The sequence below is a fragment of the Apus apus genome, chromosome 16 (assembly GCF_020740795.1).
Source record: "Apus apus isolate bApuApu2 chromosome 16, bApuApu2.pri.cur, whole genome shotgun sequence".
NCBI lineage: Eukaryota > Metazoa > Chordata > Aves > Apodiformes > Apodidae > Apus > Apus apus.
Window position 1 is genome coordinate 4,292,537 of NC_067297.1, and position 20,277 is coordinate 4,312,813.

Consider the following 20,277-nt stretch of genomic DNA (forward strand, 5'->3'; position numbering starts at 1 on the left):
ACTGCCAAAACTGATCCCTCCTGAAGCCATGTTTCAAATCCTGCCAACAGTTTTGGGGAGCCCAAAGGAGAAAACAGCTGGCACAGTGGAGTGAGCCAAGCAGAGGGACACCAGGCTGGCTGGGGACAACAGACATGGAGAGGCTCTGGGGGTCACGCTACAGCTCCCAACAGTTTTTCCACAACTTGTGCTAAAGTAATGGAAAAGGAAAGGAATACTGCCCAATGTTAACTGTGTTCATCTCATGCTACAAAAAAGATAACAAAACATTTCTGAACACCAACCGCAAAGCCTCATTTCAGCAAGGCTGTGGAGATGGAATGAAGATAATTGAATTACATGATGGCTACAAATTAAATATCGCTGAACAAATAAAAACTATACAAGACAGTTACAGAATCACTCATCCCATTCCCAATTTAAAAGCAATTTAGAGAAGATTATGAAATTTACTATATAATTACCAAAATCATTAGACACACACTTAAAAATGCTTTTTAAAATATATAAACACAAATGTGAACCTTGTACGATGGAAATTCAGTGTTAAACATCACTGAAAAACAGACTGCCTCTTCTAGATTAAATTCTATACTTGTGGAATAAGCTCTTAAGAAATGAGAAACTACTTTGCCTAATTACCATAAATAACTTCAACATAGCCCCACATTAAAATGAAAAAAACCCGTCATATTTGCTCACAAGGTTGGCCAACACAAATACGCTCTTAAGCTTTTTATTTATTTGTTTATTTGTTTGTTTTCCAGTCATGTTTGGCCTTTAGTTTCCAGGCTCTGGCACAGAGTTCTTAAAAGCATCCACACAGATCAATCTACAGGATTGCAAATACATGCAGTATGTAAGGAAGCACCTGCAATCAGTGTCTATATAAACGCTGTTCAGGCTCTACACATCACAGCTCACAGCAGACTATTTTTAGCCAATGATTACAGCTAAGCACACACCACAAAGAAACAGCTTAAGGATCAGCATATTAGTTTTATGTCCTGCTACTAGCTTCAATTTCAGAGAGAAGCATTCCCTCACAAAGGGAAAGGGATACTTTGTATCCTGTTTGGATTTGAGAATAAATAGCAGAATTGATCTATTAAAAGAATATTTGGGAACTCCCAATTTATAAGAAAAGCAAAATGATTTAATGGAATTCCAACTGAGATTAAATATGTCCAGGGTTATTGCACTAAAATTTATTAACTGATGTTCATAAAATTATATCTTCGTAAATTGGCAAACACTTTTGAGATGAACAATGTTTTCTACATAATTAATCATTCAATGACAACTTTGGAAGCTATGATAATTAAAATGCCATTTCATCATAGTTAATAAACATTAGCCAAAACAAGGTTGTAAATGTTAGAATGATTTATAAAACAGATAAAATAAGGATGATATGCAGATCCTGGGGAAGCTCTGTACTAATCCATTAAGTTTTGTATTAAAGACTGAGAAAAGAAACTGCATACATACAAACCCCTTCTAAATGATGATCTAATAGGCCATTAACCCTCCTGCCAGGCTGCAGCAACGATCAGGACAGCTCTCTGCTGATTCCATGCAAGGGAGGAATGAGAATTAAAGTCCTTCCATCCAGCACAAGAAAAGGGCAATGGTGTAATTATAAACTCATGGCAGACCTGTGGGGTTTCCTGACTTCTCCCCATAGAGATCTTACAGCAGGACATGCTAAAATCCTCAGTGTTGCTATCACACTGATGGTCTGGGGAAACAAATAGTCACACTTTCCTTCTTCCTGAGGCAGCTGGAAAAAGAGCAATGCAAAACACACACAGGATGACTAACTGGATGCAGGAATCGTGCAAGCAGCTCCAGCGCGTCCAGATTCCATCCCAAGTTTCCAACACAAGTAGCCCAAAGACAAACTTCCAAGAATAACTTCATAATGCTGCAGTGAATCTCATTGTAATGAAAGCCTGCATCTTTTTAACATGTTACATTTTATAAGCTACTGCATAAAACCTGAAAACAGAATTGCTTCCTGAAATCCTAACCACTGGACATTGCATTAAGAGGCTAAAAACCCTTGATCCCAAATAAACACTTTCTAATGCATTAATCCAGACTAGAGATAATGAGGAAATGACAGCATCCCACAGAAGGATCAAGCAGTATGACTACTTCAAAGTTTTCAGTACTATTCTAAATGCCAGACAGTCATCTCCAAGCCCATTTGTAGGTTTAACTGAAATGTAAATGACCTTCTGCAAGTCCAGCAGAGCCCATATGCATACAACTGGCTTCTCCTGTAACCATATTTCATGTATGCAAGAGTGCACTCTGCCACAGCCAAACCTGAAATGGGATCAGCCACCACAGAAACAAAGCCCCACACTAATGGCATTTCTCAGAAGGTGGAGCAGACTTTGTTCAGTCACATGTAACCAGCCTTCTACTGCACATGTAAAATTGAAACCATCTTGCTTCTACCAAGATGGTACCAAGTGCTTTTGTCAAATGAAATATTTTATGCACAGACAATGCCTGTCACAAGCCCATGCATAATTGTCCTTTGACTTAAATACTGATTTTAGAAGCAATTCTCAGTACTTACTCCATGGCAAGCCATTAAGAAAAAATTGTTATTCTTCATTCTCATTCTGAAAATGAATACTGGATGAGGCCAGGCTAGAGACTGCTGTCTTGAGGGACTTTAGTGCAGTTCCTCTCTGTGCTATAAGAACAACTGCCAGCCCATTCCTAAACTCCAGTATATATGCACAACACTGCTCAAAACACAGACACCAATTATTTTCTCAGGGAAGTATATTTTCTTAGAATTCTTACTCTACCACACCTGAAATTCAACATCCATGTAAGCAAGCTGGTTTAGAAGTTAGTTATTTAATAGGGCTATCAGACAGACTCTTGTTAACTCAGTCAAGAAGTAACTGAAACTAATAACTAGACCCAAGCACTTCATAAAACCAAACACACCAATGCCTTACTTTTCTGTGTAAGCTCCTTTTCTCAGCAGCCAGTGAGAGGTAACTTCCCCAACGCCTTCTCTACAACTCAAGATCTCTCTGAACCTGCATCTTGACAGGGCTGAGATCAATTTTAGTAAATTCTCTGCCATTAGGCATCTATTTCTGGCAGCTTCATGAGCAAGTGCTTACAACACAGAGCCTGCTGAGACATGCCAAGACAGAGACACAGCCAGCACTGTTCTATAACATACTCTGTGTGTCAGCCCTACAGCTATACAGTGAAAGTATTGTCCAGACAACAATCCAAGCAGCGAGCTCTCCAGCCTGGCACAGACTGCTCCATGGACCTTTACCTACAGAACAATTCCAGGGATGCCCAGCCACTGTGACACACAACCACTTCCACGCCTCCCAAACCCTAACGCTGCAAAACACACCACTCCAGTCACAGCTGGCGTTCCAAGCAGCACTCTCCCTTCTGGGAAAACATGAATAACTTCTGTATTCCCAAGGGAACAGAGACCCACTTCATTTCCAGCTAGAGAAGATGGTAGCCAGCTATGGAAGGCTGCAACAACAACAGTAATGGTGTTACATTAGAGACACTTGCAACTGCATCAGACGCTTGTCTCTGTATCAGTAGCTGCAGGTCAAGCTCTCTTTTCCCTTGTCATGACAGGTCCAAGCCCACCTGTCTTTGTGAACATTCGCCCTACCTCTGCCTGCTTATACATTTCTGTAAATCCCCCTCTTTTAGTCCTACTGTTTTCCTATTATTTACTTACTTTTTAGTTTCTCTGTTTTTGTTATTTCTTTTGCACTTCCATTCAAGAAAATCACCCAGACAACTCAAGCACTGGTTTTCATGCTCCAGCTCTTCCTTCTCACCAAAGATAAGCAGTTTCTTGAGAAGAGTTTCAACTGTCCTTCCAAACCAGCAGGAGGAACTTCTTTTTGCCCTCCGGCTTGAGCCGTAAGTATCTACAAGTCACCGTGTTCAGTGCAGACTCGGAGAACAACAAAACTCAGAACCAAAACCCATCTCCCAATGACAGTGCAGAGCATTCCTCTCTGCATCACCAACTTGCCATGGACCACAAGCCAACACTGCCATTACAGAAGCAACTTCTTGCCTTCTGCCACCCTCTATTCTCTTTCTTCATTCCGTGCCAGTACAACCCTTTGGAAAACCACATGGAAAACTTGATTTGGGACCTGTCTGCTTGAATGGTAATGGAAAATGAATGGGAAGGTTTCTCAAGCAATTCAGATTCCTGATCTGGCCTGTTTCTGGGCATAAAAACAAAATGGAAAGACTGTTCAGTGGCACCATTGCCTTAAGTACCCCAAAACTATTGCCTAAGAGACAAGGGAAGTTTTATGTAATTGAAATAAAAACCTCTTTCTGCTTGCACCAGATGCCTACTAAATGTATGATCAAAGAAATTCAGCCCCTCCATGTTTCAGTAGCAAGTACCACCCCCCTGACTTCCAGGTGCAAGATAAATTATTGTGTAGAAACCCGTCGAGTGGAATTGAGAAGCCTGTGCACTGAAGTCTCCACAGCAATGCACACTGAGGGCCTCGGACATGAATAACTCTCGTACAAAAGCTGCTACAATAGCAGCAAGATAAACTCCCCCTGCATCTGCTGAACATATACAAGAATGCAAACATTAGAGCAACAAATAAATCACATCAACTTGAAAAGTGCAGTTGATGAACTAACTTCACTGAAGTTCACACAATGAGAGAAGGTTGCATTTCATCAGGTATTTTTCTTTATCAGTGACCAACATACCCAAGTGCTTTCAAGATTGAGGAAAATAAAACTCTACAGGGAAGGCAAGCATGCTAGATAGGCCAGGGTAAGGATGGATTAAAATAGAAGAGCTTTTACTGTGTTTAATGGGACCAAATCTACAACTTGCAGACTTCTAGCACAGAATCACAGAAATTCATACTTACAGAAATGTAAGGAGATTATTTAATTCACAGAGTTATAATTTTATCTGAGTTTGGTGAAAGGCAATCCATCAGTCATGAGAGATGTTTACCTCACCTGTTGTTCAAAACACTCATTGGTGAAATTAGAGGACTTTCCTTGGCATCTGAATGTAAGTCCTTCTGACTACAATTTTAGTCCATACATTTTCTCCTATACAACAAGTCCTTCAAAACTCATGGGGAGCCTCATGCCAGAGATAACTGGGGTAAACCGGATCCACATGTGAATTTACTTGCATATTTCAGTTTCTGAAAGATGTGGTTGCTTGAGAAGTGACCAAAGTAAACTTCAAATACTCTTCAGCCCACATTAAAAGCCATTACTATTTATTTGATAAATATGGTACTCTTCATCTACATTTCAAATATCACTTTTATCTAATGACCACTGCCTCCTCAATAAGGTAACTGACAATAACCCATGCCCACCAAAACATGTATCCCATCTTCCCAATTTGCATTGTATTCAGAAGAAAACTCCTCATAAGTAGGTACTAGGAAAGGTGACAAGGAAGCATCTCCTTCCCTGCCCTATTACTTTCCTTTTCAAATCTTGCTGAATGCAAACATTCATTTGAGGGTCCTGTCTCAGCAGTCAATTATTTCAAAGGGAAACAGAAAAAAACAACAAACAACACACAATCAACTTCTGCTGGAAATCTGGTGTTAAATGTCAAAATCAAGGATGGAAGAAGTTTCTACCTTCCCCTTCTTCAGTATTTTAATACATTTCAAAAGCTTTTTAGTGTTTATTACATCAGTGATTGCTATCACAACAGAAAATCAGCAAGTCAAGAAACACTGGTTGGTAAATCCAAGGCAAGTTTAAGAATATTTTGCAGCTCACTTCCCCTGCCCCATCCCTGTATTTTTGAGCTCTGCTGTAGACAGAAACCAACGTTCACCACAGTGACCCTACGCATCTGTTTGCTTTTGATCACACAAAAGTATTTTACTCGGGTGGAAGGTGTCTTCCTGACTCTGCCTCTTGCACTTTCCAAATGTGCTACTATTTTATGCCTTAAAAGAAGTGTGAGAGAACACAGTGATCAGGACAATTTCTTGCTAAGAGCAATTCATTTCTGATGCTACAGTGCAAGGCATTTGTGAACTATCACTGTAGCATCCTTTATTAGGATGAACAAATCAAACTGCAGGACTGCAGAGCACAGCCCTAGGGCCAATGGAAGAAGAGCAACACTATGTACACAAAGATCAATTACAGTTAATTGTGTAAATATTCATTTTGGTTGGGGGGCAGACTCACTCCCTAGGTAAAACCAATACTGTTTTTTTCCTTTACTGGATTCCAGGTCAAGGGTATAACTAAAAAGCCTCTTTCAACTGCCTTACATGTGCAAGATATATACATATTTAAGAGCCCCCATTAGGCTTGCTGCCAGACCAAAGTTAAATCTGAGTGTAACAGTTAAAGGTATAATTTTAAGCGTCAAGTCATGGCACCCACAGCTGTAAACATCTCCACACATTCTTTAGTGTGATTCATAGGAAAAACAAGCAAATTGCTATGAATTCACTTGTGTTAAAGGAATAGCATGTTTTCTAAAGTAAGCTTACAATTTCATCTCATTGTCACGTGCAGATAAGGTCAGAGTAATGTGTGGAAACATGGATCATACCAGAAAAAAAACAACAACAGCTTCAAGCAACTCTAAAGTGAATAAAAGAATAATTTGAGATGTCCCAGGAAAACCAGATTATCCTATGCAGACTTGGTTAGGGCTCAGGCAGCATTTCAAAGTTGTAACCAGAGGTCTCAGAACATTTTCACACTATTAGATACCATATATAGATATATATAAACATACACACACATCCAGTGTAAAAGCTCAGTTCCCTCTTCTATCCTTTTCAGAAAGCTACTTTCCTAAAACTCTCCCAAACATCCAAATTCTAAGCTCACAACTAAAATGCTAAGAGAAAACATTCCACTGACCTCATTCTGAGATGAAATTGCAGCATAGGCCCAGTAAAGCACCAGGAGACACAATCTTGCAAAAACAAAGCAATTTTCTGTTAATAACATTATCTGAGCTACTCTTTTGGTTCATCCCACTGCTTGCCAACAGAACAAAGAATTACATGTTTCACAGTGTTTAAGAATCACAGTAACTGGAAGACTTCCAGATTTCCCACTCAGCTTGGAGCACACAACTCACTCCCTAGCAGGAGCAGGAGCACAAGTGCAGAGCCTGCAGGGAAGCACAGCAGCACCTTGCTCAGTCAAAGCAGCAACCAAGAGAGAACAGCCCCTAAGCCAACAGCATCCTCAGCTCCTGACCTCCCCACCACTCTGCTGGAGCTAAACAGGATACTTGGGAGCAAAATCTGCAATCAGTGAAAATTACATCTTCAGATACCTTGTACTGGACACACATATCTGTCTGAGTATTAAGTAGCCAGAACCAAAAGAAATAACAAAAAATATATCCAATGTCTTTGACACCACTGGAGCAGAAAATACAAGCTTTTTTATTTCATACTATCCATTCATAGACTGAATGGGAGCCTGGATACAGAATTTTCACCTCTTACCTAAACACAATTTTTTTTTTTTTCTTTGTTGTATTAAGGAGGGTTGGCTGGTTGACTTGGTTTGGGCTTGAGTTTTTACCCTAAACAAACAAACCAAGACCTGGGAACCTCCCCTTCTTTCTTTCTTTCTTTCTCAAAGAATCAAAGAATGGAAGAAAACACCAGTTGTCATGAAGAACAGAATATGCCTTTACTGCCAAATATATGTCACCACCAGCCAAAGAATCCTCTCCAGTAGATTTTGAAACTGTATCACGAGTATAAAAAACTGCAATTACTATTTTTTAAATGTGAACAGAATATCCATACAATAATGTCTGCAATGATGAATTCCCATAGAAGAAAAGCTAGCAGCTATAATTTCAATGAGTTAAACTGAAAAAGAATATATGGAAAAACACATCTGATATCAAAACACAGACCCTGTTAGTAGTGAATGTTTTACTCAACTTTGTATTTTAATCGTGCCATGTTTATTTTAACTGAGCTGCTGCAGATCAGCTAACTTGTTCCAGAACACTGGCATCCCACTACAGCCCAGCCCAGCCCAGCTCACTGCTGAGCCAAGGCACGGCCCTGGTTTTACTTTTTAAAACAAGTATTACTTTTATTCCTTCTTGACAAATAAATCTAAAGGACTCCAGCTTAAGATGGGGTTTGCCTATGTTGGTTTGAAAATCAAAACTCTAAGGCAAGAGAGACTAGCAGGCCAGCCCTCCACTGTCAATTTTAGGCACTTCAAGTTAGCTCAACCCAGACTTCAGCAGCATTAATAGGGCTCTGCCAACAAAACCTCCTTTTTCAAACATTTGCTATTACAATTAGCTTGGGTTTTGCTAATAAAACTTATTTTATTCATGGGCAGGAATAGAAGAAAGGTGGAAAAATTACCCCAGCAAACTAGCAAGGTGACCTGGCCAAATTACTGTTTCTATGAAGTGGGTTTTCATCCCAGTCAGCAGCTGCACAATTACCAGGTGTGACAGACAAAAGGAGCCAACATTTGGCCAGGGACAAGGTGGGACCCTTCCAGGAGCTTTATGGAGATAATATAAAGAAAACTGTTTCCCTCTAACTAACCTTCTACACAGGTTAGCACTGATTTTCCAAAGTTCGTTTTCAAAACAGACCACAAGTACTGTAGTTGCTGTGATCTCTGACAACATCCCACAGGATTTTGTGCTATTTCAGTCCTTCCAGACTGGCTGTCACTAGTAATCTCTACATCTGCAGCATGCAGCAGAATCCATCTCTTGACAACTACAATGAAGTTATCTGTCCACATGAGCCCTTAGAGCACCTGTGCCCTTTTATAACCCCCAGTTCTCCAGATGCTTTGCTACAGCTGCACGGTCTGACCACAGCACATCTTGAGGCTCAGGCCAGCCCCTGATGAGACTGTCGTGTAAGCCCCAGTATCATTAACATGCAATATTAGGCTGTTCAGGGAGGTACAAAAAGTAGCCCTACTGCATTTGCAAGGGCCAAAATACCGGAATGTTAAAAATATGTTTCATGAGAATGAAAGAAAGAGGTAGGAGTCATTTGCTGAACGAAGTAGAGCATTGTCTGGTCTGTAACTGTCTTCACAGTTTATAAATGGAAAGCAGACTGCAGTGCACTGTAGAGGACAGATTCAAGGTTTGCTGTAGTACCATATCAACTGCCAAACAACAGGACTATAATGCTTTTGTGAGAGAATTAAGATCAGCAGATATCAGAACAACATACAAACATAAAGCCACGAAAATATACATACAAATAGGTATGAGGAATCTGACAAAGCAAGGAGGTTGCTGCTTAGCCGAAAGAACTAACTGACCACACAGGAAGACTTTCCTCATCTGAAAAAGTTTCCACCTTACACAAATAATCAAGAGGAGGATGGGAAGGACAGAGAAGAGAGGAGGTCAAATCAAGATCTATTATGCACGATCCTCTCTCGCCAGAGCCACAAGCATATTTCTTCATGGAAATTCTCAGATTCCAGCAAACCAGTGAACTCTGCAAAGGTCAGTCCAATATTTAGCCTACTCCAAAGCTTTGCTGAAACAGCTCTTCTATCTAAATTGCCACTTTCAACTGTATGAATTTTCCAAAAATAGCATTTTTCACATCAGAAAAAAAAGGGTGTGGTTACTGTAATTTAAGTCTACAGAATACCACTGTGCAAGCTGTCTGCAGTTTTATGCTAGACAGTTTCATCGTGATCCGAACAACACCGTGCTTTCAGGAAGGGCCTTCTGGAAATGTCAGTGGTTATCCCTGGCACAGGAAAGTTTTCTGCAATTTTGACAGTTAAGACCTTCTTGGGTTATAAAGAGATTGGTTTATATCCCAGTCCTACATGCAACCCAGAGTTTGCAATCACTTGGCAGTACAGTTCTGCATTAGACACAAGCCTGCTCAGTGCTAGGTTTCATTTTATGGCACTTACTCTAGTTAGAGGAAGAAGACAAAAACTTCCCCAAAGTCTTCACTTTGGCTCCCATCTATGTTTGATCTCTGTGAGCCTTTTGCTACTTAACAGAAAAGCTCACCGACTAGAATAATCTAAAAGGATGCATTTACTGCTTGAAGAACGAGGAGAGTCTCTGCACAATAATCCCTGTTCAGCAGCAAAGCCCTGCCGAAGCCCTGCAGGGAGATGTCCACAACCCCACGGGCACAGCTGGGCAGGGAGCAGCCACAGCAGGCTGGGTATGAGCCCAGTGTGGGTGCTCTGCTCTCACAGGAGCAGGAAGGTCTGTTCTGGGGAGGGTCAGATGCCACGGCAGTGAAAATGCTGACAAGCAATTTATATTATGACTCAACATTGTTAACATATTATGACTCAACATTGTTAACACAGGCACTACAGCACAAGTTATTACTTTCAGCCAACAGCATCTCAGAGGACTCTAAGCCATAACTGAAAGTTGGCCGAGCTGATAAAATGCAGAAGTTTTCATTATTTGGAATGAAACATTTGTCCTGATCTTCACTGCTGCTCCATCTGGACCAGGAAGAGTGGTGAGCAAGTATCTCATCACTGTCTCACAATTAAGAGATTCATATTGACTTTGCAAGCTGTTACCAAACAATTAACATACAACCACTGACAATAATATGTCCTGTAAAAGCATCTTGCACACACACACAATTTATGTTTTCACTAAAAGAAAAACAAGAACCCACCAACCCCCCCACCCCCAAGCAGCCTTCTTTCCCACATATTCCCACAGCACCAAAACAATCCCAGGTCATACTGGACATACAAGTACTTTGAAACTGTGCCACACAGACTTAAAGTTTTTCTAAATTTAGAAAAGTGGGGGATGGTGAGTCTTCAGCTCCACACTGGTTCATCTGGAGAACAACAAAACACTTCTCAGGCCTGTAGTAGACTGAAAACTCTACAACAGTATCAGATTACTTTGGCAGACACACACAAAAGTCAAACACGTAAGATGAACTGTTCCATCCTCCAAACATACAAATAAGATCAAAAGACACATTAACAGAAGCAGAAAGTATCACGGTTATTCCTGATAATAGAAGAAAAAAAAGTGCTAGTGGGCAAAAAATGAGCTGCAAGTGGGTTAAGAAATGACCAGCAGCTGAACCCAGAAAATGTAAAGTATGTCTAATTTCTTCATTGAAGCAGAAGCACTGACTGAAAATAACACCCCTTCTACTTTAAGTGAAAAGGAAGGAGTTGAAAACATTTTTTAAAACCCAAAAAAACCCCCAAACCTTACATGTAGTTAGAAAGAAAAGCTTTAAGTAAAATCTCACACCAGGTTTTCCGTACTACTGCAACGTAACATTTCATGGTTCTAGTACTTTATTTGTAGAAGAATAATGCACTGCTGCTCACAAAACCAGAAGTACAGTTCTAAAGAACCGAACAGCACCATGTTTTGCTTTTCAGAAAGCAAACGCAAGGAAACTTCTTTACAAAGGGTAAACTCCTTTAAACAGGCAAAAAACCTCAAGTATCAAATATCATTAGGCTCTACATTACTGGTATGTGCTGCTGAACAGATCCCACCCACAGAAAAGGCACAAAGCTGTATCTGAACACACATTTCCCATTATCCCAGTTCAGTTACAACTGAGGTGGTGATGGGGGGAAATGAAGCTTAAAACTGGGATTTTGCTCCTGTTCTGATACAAGCCACTGACTCTTTATTAAAATTCTCACACCCACAAGCACACCACACACTCCACAGTCTCTTAATCAAAGGGCATCAATGGCTACTTTACTTAACACAGAAAAAACCAGAAACAAGTGAACCAGAGCACTACATGTATTTATGACAGGAAGATTTCTTAGCAGAAAGCACCAAAATGACACACTACAAAGAAACACAAACACTCAGTGCTGCGTGTCTCCAGGTACCTGTGCCAAAGGCTCAGTGACTCAGGGTAGTGTGAAGCCAGGAAACAACTTCAGCTTCAATTGTTTCCATGGCACTAAATGCATATCAACAGACTATAATGCAATTAACTTGTTAAAACTGCATATGATTTAGAACAGAAGTCAGTTAAGGTTTTACATTATGAGCACTATGATTCTCCCATACTACTGAGCCTACTAATACTAGGTATTTTGGATAGACACTTCTGTAGTCACATTTTTCCTGAGGCCTTCTCTTCATTTCTCTTCTTTTTAATCCTATTTTCTAAGAACACACAGTAAATACAGCACCAGAAGGAGGGAGGACTATTATAGGGGAAGGCAGGTACTGGTATTTAAGTGTGAATTTAGCTTTAGTGTGAGCAGAATTATCAGCCTGTCACTGGAAAGAGTGTAGAAAAGAGCTTCTAAGATGACTAGGAGAGATAAGAACTGAGTTTATTTAGCCTAGAAAAATACACTGCAAGGGGGGAAGCCAGCACAAAGGCAAAAGGAAACACCAAATGGGGGAACTATGAGATTAAAATGTCCTAAAACTGTGTTACTAGCAAAAGGGCAATTCACATTCTTTCCCAACACCAAGCAGTAAACTGATCCATTTTTTGGATAATTTTTTCCCTCTGAAATCCAAGTTGGTTTTCAGCTTAATGTCCCCACAGCCAGATGAAGGCTGGTGACAGCACAAGAGATGGCAGTTCTTCCACTTCCATGCATTGTGCTTTCTGTGGGAGGTGGGGACAAAAACCCAAACAGACAGACTTGTTCCAAACATATTATCCAACACGTTCTTTTCAGTCCCGAGAAACAAGAAAAAGAAGGAGAACGTGTCCTACTGCTCTTTTGTACTCATTCTAAACAGAAGAAGTGAAATTAAACGATAATGTTCAGACAGATGATTACAGACACCTCACATGCTGAGCCTCGGAATGTTGCCAGGCTTATTAACAGCAAACTTTGACAACAGCAGCTGTCATGGCTTCAATATTGCACCACATAAACCTTCTGGACAAACTGAAGCACATACAGCCTCCTGTACAGGACCAAGTGACATTTGTATTCGACCAGTATCAAATTATGCCCAACTGAAAATCTAACTAGTTCTATCAGAGATAGTATAGTAATTTAATTATGTACCATCCTTCTACAAATAGAAGTGAAACACACACACACCCCAAATCCAGTGTCAGACAACACAGAGGATGAGTCTGTAATATTTCCACAAACCCAGGGGTAAATAGGTTCAAAAGTTACTAGATATCTCAAATTAAACAAAAAATATTATTTTTATTGGTCAAAATGTTTGCCTTTTAAAAATAAAGCTTCTATGCAAAGGCATCAAAATAACATTACACAGGAAGGTAAGTTCTCTCCTATTCACAGCACATAAATTAATTTGGAATGGTCATCCTAAATATACAACTGACACACTGTAGCAAAAGGACCCAAGATGGTAACTTCACATCTCCCACTTAGTGTAACATTTTATTTCATTAATTCAATCTGTATTCCTTTAATGGCTGGTACCCTAGACAAACTGGAACACATCAGAGCACTGATCCACTTCTAAAACAACATTTTTACTTAGGTATTCATTAAATATTACAGCAGAGTCAGATTAAATCTTCAACAGAACTCTAACCCAGACAGAAGTCCAATCCAGCACTGCCAGGAGCAGCCACATCAGATTTTTCAGGTGTTATTAAAAATCACTACACTTCCAACCACATGGACGAAAAGAAAACTCAAACACAGGTCAGACTAACTTCTGGTTGTCCCATCTTTAACAGAATTGCTTTGAAAAGTGTGAATTGACACTTCTGTATGAATCCTGAAACCCACTGAAATAACAGTCTCTATTTTTTACAATAAGTTAAAATAATTTCTGTAAGGATTAGGGAATTAACAGCTGAATACTTTCAGGAAAAATACAGAACCACTTGGCTTGATAAGAATGAATGTCCGTGTACCAGCAGGCTCAGAATGACTTAATATGTGCCTGGCATCTTGCAACTACTGAGAAACAAACACTATGTGGTTTTGAAGACATGCTGCTGATGCTATAGGAGAGGACTTAGCCTTCCAGGAAATTTTCCATGCTGGAAGGCTAAATGCTGATCCTTCAGCACCTACTTCAATTCACATTTTCATGTAAGATATGTAACAAGTAACAAAATACAAATTAAAGTGAATGATCAGATTTGAGCATTTCAAATGAACAAAGTCTTTTCAACTCAGCAACAGCCTCATGCTATCGTAACACACACAACTAAAATGAAACAGTTATTTGTGGAGAGGAGCCATCTCTTATTAAACCAGTTAATATACAACTGTGGAGACGTCAGCTTTTCAAGACACAAACGAGAGGTTTTTTAATCCTCATGCAGTACATAAAACACCCATCTCTCAGTTAAAAAAAGAAAAAAAAGTCTCTCACCACAAGCACATTTACCATCATATCAACAATATTAGAAAATCAGTACAGTAACTAAATAAAATCTGAACATCTTTAAGTTTTCTTGCTTGAGGGGAAAAAAGTGTAGAGCAAATCACAGTAAAAATGCATTAAGAAAATTAAAAGGGAATGTTGCTTTTGTCCAAGCATCACCTGGAAACTGGTATGGGAAGGAAATAGCCCTCAGCTGCAAATGCCATTTTTCATCAATCAATATTGCTGAAATTTAGAATTTCAAAACACATTAGCATATTTGCACAAGGCTATTGTTCCAGCCATCCAAGTTTCAAGCCAGGTAGCCAGGATACATTTTTAAAGCAGTATTCTGTATAACCCAGGCTGTAAGACAGCTCAAGTAAAACCTAAGTCTAGCTCTGTACAAAGTTATTTCAGTCAAACACAATTAATTTAACTTTCAGAACATTTCTGAGCTTTTTTCCATACACAATGTGTAAGGACACCTAAAACCATTACATACAACCTAAGTTTTCTTCTCCAAATCCTACCTGTATCTGCAACATTTTTGTGTTTTCTGAATCCAGAAAAATGTTTCTCACTGATAGAGAACACTTTTCTACTAATTAACCTTTCTCAGCCAAAAATCTACTTGTTTTTCAGTGAGAATGCAAACACCCAGCATCTTGGAAACATCACCAACTTATTTCTTATGTCCCCCATAACCATTCTTTCCTTTCTGGCTCAGCACCCCTGCTTGGTTTCATCCCTGCTCTGTTCATCCCATGTCTCAAAGACAACTACAAAAATACTGCAGAGGTAAATCCTCCCAATATCCTCCTGTAATCCTCAGAGTTACTTTAAGCAACAGACCAGTCTGAAAATACCAGAGCCCCCTGGAAAGCCAGAGATTACACTCTGTTGTGCTGCATTTATATTTGTGCTGGTATTTCTTGCTCAGGAACAACATGCTTTCCTGGAAAAGGTTTTGTAGTTAACATCCAGATGTTTAACCTTCCCAAAAATAATCGAGTTAAAAAAAAAGCTGGAAAGCTCTTTTAATCCCAAAGCACCCAACATGCAAAAGCACTCGGAGCAGAACTAGAGGAAGAGAAACTCAATTCCAGAAAAAGTTGAAAAAAATCCTCTAAAAAACACAGTGGCAAGATGACACAGCTGACTCAAACATATTTGCGTTTTTTAAGTATTACATATAAACAACCTGCTAAATTTAGACATAAATCACATTCAGTTTGTCACTTGGATTCCTGTAACTGAAAACTATATGCAATCTTGAGTCCATAACAATATTAAACTGGCATTTCATTTGCACAGTATTATTCAGGTTTGAATATACAGCGTTGAACAAAGTAAAACTGACAATTTTAAAACATCACTTCATCATCTTAATATTTTATTTGAAAACTACTTTTGCATAAGAAGCAAAGTACAGTAAGGATGTAGCTACCAAAATGTTAAGCTATTTTTAAAACACTAATTCATTACTTCTTGGTGTTTGGGGAACTTTTTAAGTTAGGATTTTATGCATAAGCAACTGCGTCTTGTATTTTTGAAATACAAAAGAGAGAAAATTATCTTAACTGATGTGTTATTAACTTTCATCAGCCATCACAGACAGAAAAGCAAATTAAATACATTTCACTCACAGACACCAGTTCCAAAAGTTTACAGAATGCAGAAGAAATGTGCTGCTGCTTCCAGACTTACAAAAAGTAATTTTAATATTTGAAGTTAATAAGTAACATCTAGCTGGAAAAAACTCATGCTCTGTGTGGTAAATTATTAGGAAAAAAACCTGAAAAAACAGCTTTGCTCAAATTCATCCCAAGCTAGGGAAAAACCCACAACACTCTCGTAAGTGATTTCAGCCAACATACAAGTACCAACACCTACTATCCAGACATTCAACTGTCCCTTTTGCACAGCTGCTACTGTATGAAAGTATCAAAACCCTCTGGTTAAAAAAAAAGGAAGGGAGTTTGGAATTTATATCTATTAAATATTGTTCTTCCCCAGATTCCAACCGTGAAGATCCAGGTGTCTGCTGGAGACTTACATCAGAGATCCCAGACCATCCAGACCAGATTCTGTCCAGCCCAGAAGGATGCTGTTCCAGGGATGGACTAAAGTGTGCCTAGAGGAGCTGCCCCAAGTGCAGGCATGAACCACACCTGAAGTCCCATCTCATCCTTCAGGCTTCTCTGTTTTCTACTCTGGAAACGAGCAGAGCCTGATGACAAGGCATAAACTGCTCTGACACTTCACAAGGAGCAAAGTGCAGTGGTTTGTCCAAATGTTTTCCTCTAATCATTCCAGAAGTTACTATAACAGTACAACTCTTGGAAAGCAGATTTTCAACCACAAACTAGTGCTAAAGATACTAAGCACACACAGAGCTGAGCTCAGGGCACACATCCTAGGGCTCACACTCATTTGTGATGCTGCAGGAGATGCTTCAGAGACCGTGCCAGTCAGGGTAGAGGTTTCAGGCACCTCTGCAGATGAATGGGAACACTTCCTTTTTCTTTGCCCCCAGCTGTTGAGCTCTCTACAGATGTGTTTGAGATGTTCAGTTAAATGGTGGTGTAGCAAACACAGAGGTTACTGGAGTCCTGCTACCAAGGGCACCTCAAGCACGTAACCTGCAAGACCACCCTCCCTATGCAGTCAGTGCAGAGAGGTAGGCTTCTGCTGAGGGGCTGCAATTACCCTCTGGTCTCTCCATTTTGTTCAGCTATTTATGCAGTCCTAAATTTGGAGTTTAAAATTAACATGTGAATAACAACCCCATAATTTCTGAAACATACATGAGTAAGAATTCAATTAATCACCATACATTTTGTTTAATAGTTGGTATTTTCTTTCTCTGACAAATAACTTACTGGGACAGTAAGAAACTGGAATGACACCAGTATGATTTTGGAAAACTACACACAAAACACAAATACAGCCCAAAATAGTTTTCACCCAGTGATGATTAAGTGAGTCTTCATTCTTTTCTCTTTCAACAGCTCTCACTGTGTTCACCCAAGCAACCCCGTGGGAAACCACAGACAGCACTGAATATTGGGAGCTCTGTGGAAGGCAAATGCTGGATGTGAACAGGAATGTGATGACAAAGAGTTTGCTCTAGGCTTCTTTCACATTTTAGAAAGCCTATTTGCTTATCAATTCCTTTTAGCAGGGGAATGACAGATTCCAGAGACAAAATAATCTACATGAAATCTTGTTTCACATAACTGGAACTATCAACCACAGTGTCTGCTCTCCCAGGAATGAAGGAGGATAAATATCTACTCACACAGGTCCTTGGCTAACAGTGTCTTTTACTAAGAAGCCACACTAGTAAAGCACTTTCACTTGTACCATAAGGCATCTCGTTTTGTCCTGCAGGAGGTGTGCAATGGCAACACTACCCAGACACAGACATGGTGCAGTATGAGCTACCACAGAGGAGACATCCTTCACTCTGATGTCGACAACAATGTTTTGTATTAAACATTAATTACTAATAAGTTTTTCTGAAGACAGGAAAAAGCATACAAAATATCCACCACAATGCAGACAAGATGGAATTGAATTCCTATGGTTTGTAACCGGAGGAAGAGAGGCAGAAGTAGCACATCTGGCTTGTGAGACGCAGCCACAGAACCACCATTAGTTTTGGACTCGTCATTAATAGACATGGGCAACCAGTTTTCTTGAGTGTTGTTATTTCTCTTGTGTTTAACACATACCTCAAATAGGCCTCCTAATTCCTCTCTGAACTCTTCTGGATTGATTACCTACTTCCCAGACTCCACAATAGCTCCCCATTCATTTTACCATTCCAAAGATGTCTCCTTTTGGTTTCTTAGACCTGTGTAAGACCCTGCTGAGCACGGGACTGCCAGGGCTCAGTCCTAGGGAACACCTGGGCCCTCACCACTGAACTGAGGGGACTCTCTGAATGCATTTCTAGGGGAACACAAATAGAGTTTGGGACAAAACGTTTCTCCTAACCACATCTCTCCATATGCCCCAGACAAAGCCAGGATCCTCAAAAGACATGGCTCTTGCTTTCTACCTTCCATAGACAGCTACCATCAAGGAGAAGGTTATATGCTTCCGTTTGTAAACTGTGAGCTCCCTTAGCAAGAACTGCTCTATAGATTTGTGAGACAGACCCTGTGAGCATAAGTAGGTTGTTTTCTTTCCCTGCCCACCTTTCTGTGCAATTTTAACAGTGCCTTAATTAGCAGCACTGATTATTTGCTGTGGTAATAGAGAAATAGCGATAATATTGAAAAATAGTGAAAAATATAACACAGCTACATGAATGCTGTGATGCTCCTCATGGTGAACTATGAGAAATATAAGTAACTGGAAATGTTCAGGCACATCCATGACAGTCCCTTGCTTAATGCTCAGACAACTGTCATAGGCAAGTTGTGCAAACCAGTGGTGTCTGCAGCATTTGATTACATATTTCCCATCCCATAGCATCAGTCACATGATGGAACTATGAATTCAAACAACTACAAATTCCTAAAACAAACAAAAAACAGTCCAAGTGAATGCCTCAAAGCATAGAAGTTCTTCCTAAACTTTGTGCAATCAGGCTATTTAATCTAAAATCAACTTAGGTTTCATGCTTCCAGAGTCATTCTTCCTTCAAACCAGCTTGGAATAGTCAAGTGACACTACAAGAGACAGCTCAAGTTTCTGGCATCTTAAAACAGAAGATGTTCTAGAACAGCAGAAGTATTTCTCTTTATAATTAGCAAATAAACCAAACAATGTGAAGTGTCAGAATAAACAAATAAGCCAGAAAAAGCATCACAGAATTGCCAGAGCTAACTGTCCAACAACTTTAATAACTAGTTAACACGGAATTTCTTTTTTAGCAGAGTCCTTTAATATTGGGATTATTTTGCTAAGACTAGTGACTGGTAACACTGCCTGTGTTTTCTGAGACAGTAACGAGCCCAAGACACGATATAACAGAACTATTTTCAGCTCCAGCACAGCAATGCAAAGCTGCTGCTTAGACAAAATGCCAGTCTGATGGCTACACCCCACACTGAATGGAGGATCTAGGCTCAGGAGCACACATTGGCTTCATAACTCCCATTTCAACTCCAGGGATGGAGTATGTCTTAGTGTGAAAATGACACTTGGTACAGAACACAACGGCTTATTAATAAGCAAAGCAGATAAGTGATTACCCTGCCATTAAACTGCTGATCATGAACTTCCAATTCTCTCCTTGTGTCATGAAACCAACAACACGGATCTTAAATCTGACCAACACAGTTTTATGTTCAGGGCTTCTCAGCTGCTCTCTTCTCTGTTTAAGAGAGTTTTTGTTACTTCCCAGCTGGGAAAGCACAGCTTGGCTAAGGCAGATATTTTGTAGGAGGAATCAGGAACCACACCATTAATCACGTGGGAGCAGAAATACAACACATTCTTTGAACCTTACCCTGCACACCTTCACATTCACGTGATCTTTCCTCTTGGGAAGAGAGGAACCCAACACAGGTTAGTCACCTCCCTACTTGCAAAATGAAAAGCAAGTTCTAGTACACCTCTAGTACACTTATACCATAATATGAAGATTTGAAATAATGACTTTTATGATGAAAACTGCAAATGGTATTACAGAGTTGTGTAGGATTTTTATTACCAAAAAAGAAGGGGGGGGAGAAAAAAAAGCTTACTTACAAACATGGGAAAAGATTGAGGAGCTCCAACCATGAAGAAAACATCCACTTATAATTGATTTCTAAAAATATCACAACATACTATATACCAAAGACACTTTGATGTACAAAACATCAACTACTCAAAGCAATATTTGTGCCCCAAATCAGAGCACTCTGAATTTCCATTAGGGAGCATTTTGCAGTTCCTGTCCTCAGATGTCTACACCC

General features: G+C 39.7%; 1 protein-coding gene across 7 annotated transcripts in view; it reads right to left on the bottom strand.

The window, feature by feature from the left end:
* SPPL3 (signal peptide peptidase like 3) overlaps positions 1-20,277 on the bottom strand; it is a 70,756-nt gene that overhangs the window by 24,537 nt on the left and 25,942 nt on the right. For 2 of the 7 annotated variants that reach the window (XM_051633831.1, XM_051633830.1), the window contains exon 1: positions 2,988-3,139. The exons of the other annotated variants lie outside the window; for them this stretch is intronic. In XM_051633831.1, the coding sequence (XP_051489791.1) occupies positions 2,988-3,118 (131 nt within the window). In that variant the 5' untranslated portion in view covers positions 3,119-3,139. Of the gene's footprint in view, positions 1-2,987; positions 3,140-20,277 lie in introns of those variants that run through there. 7 annotated transcript variants of the gene reach the window in all.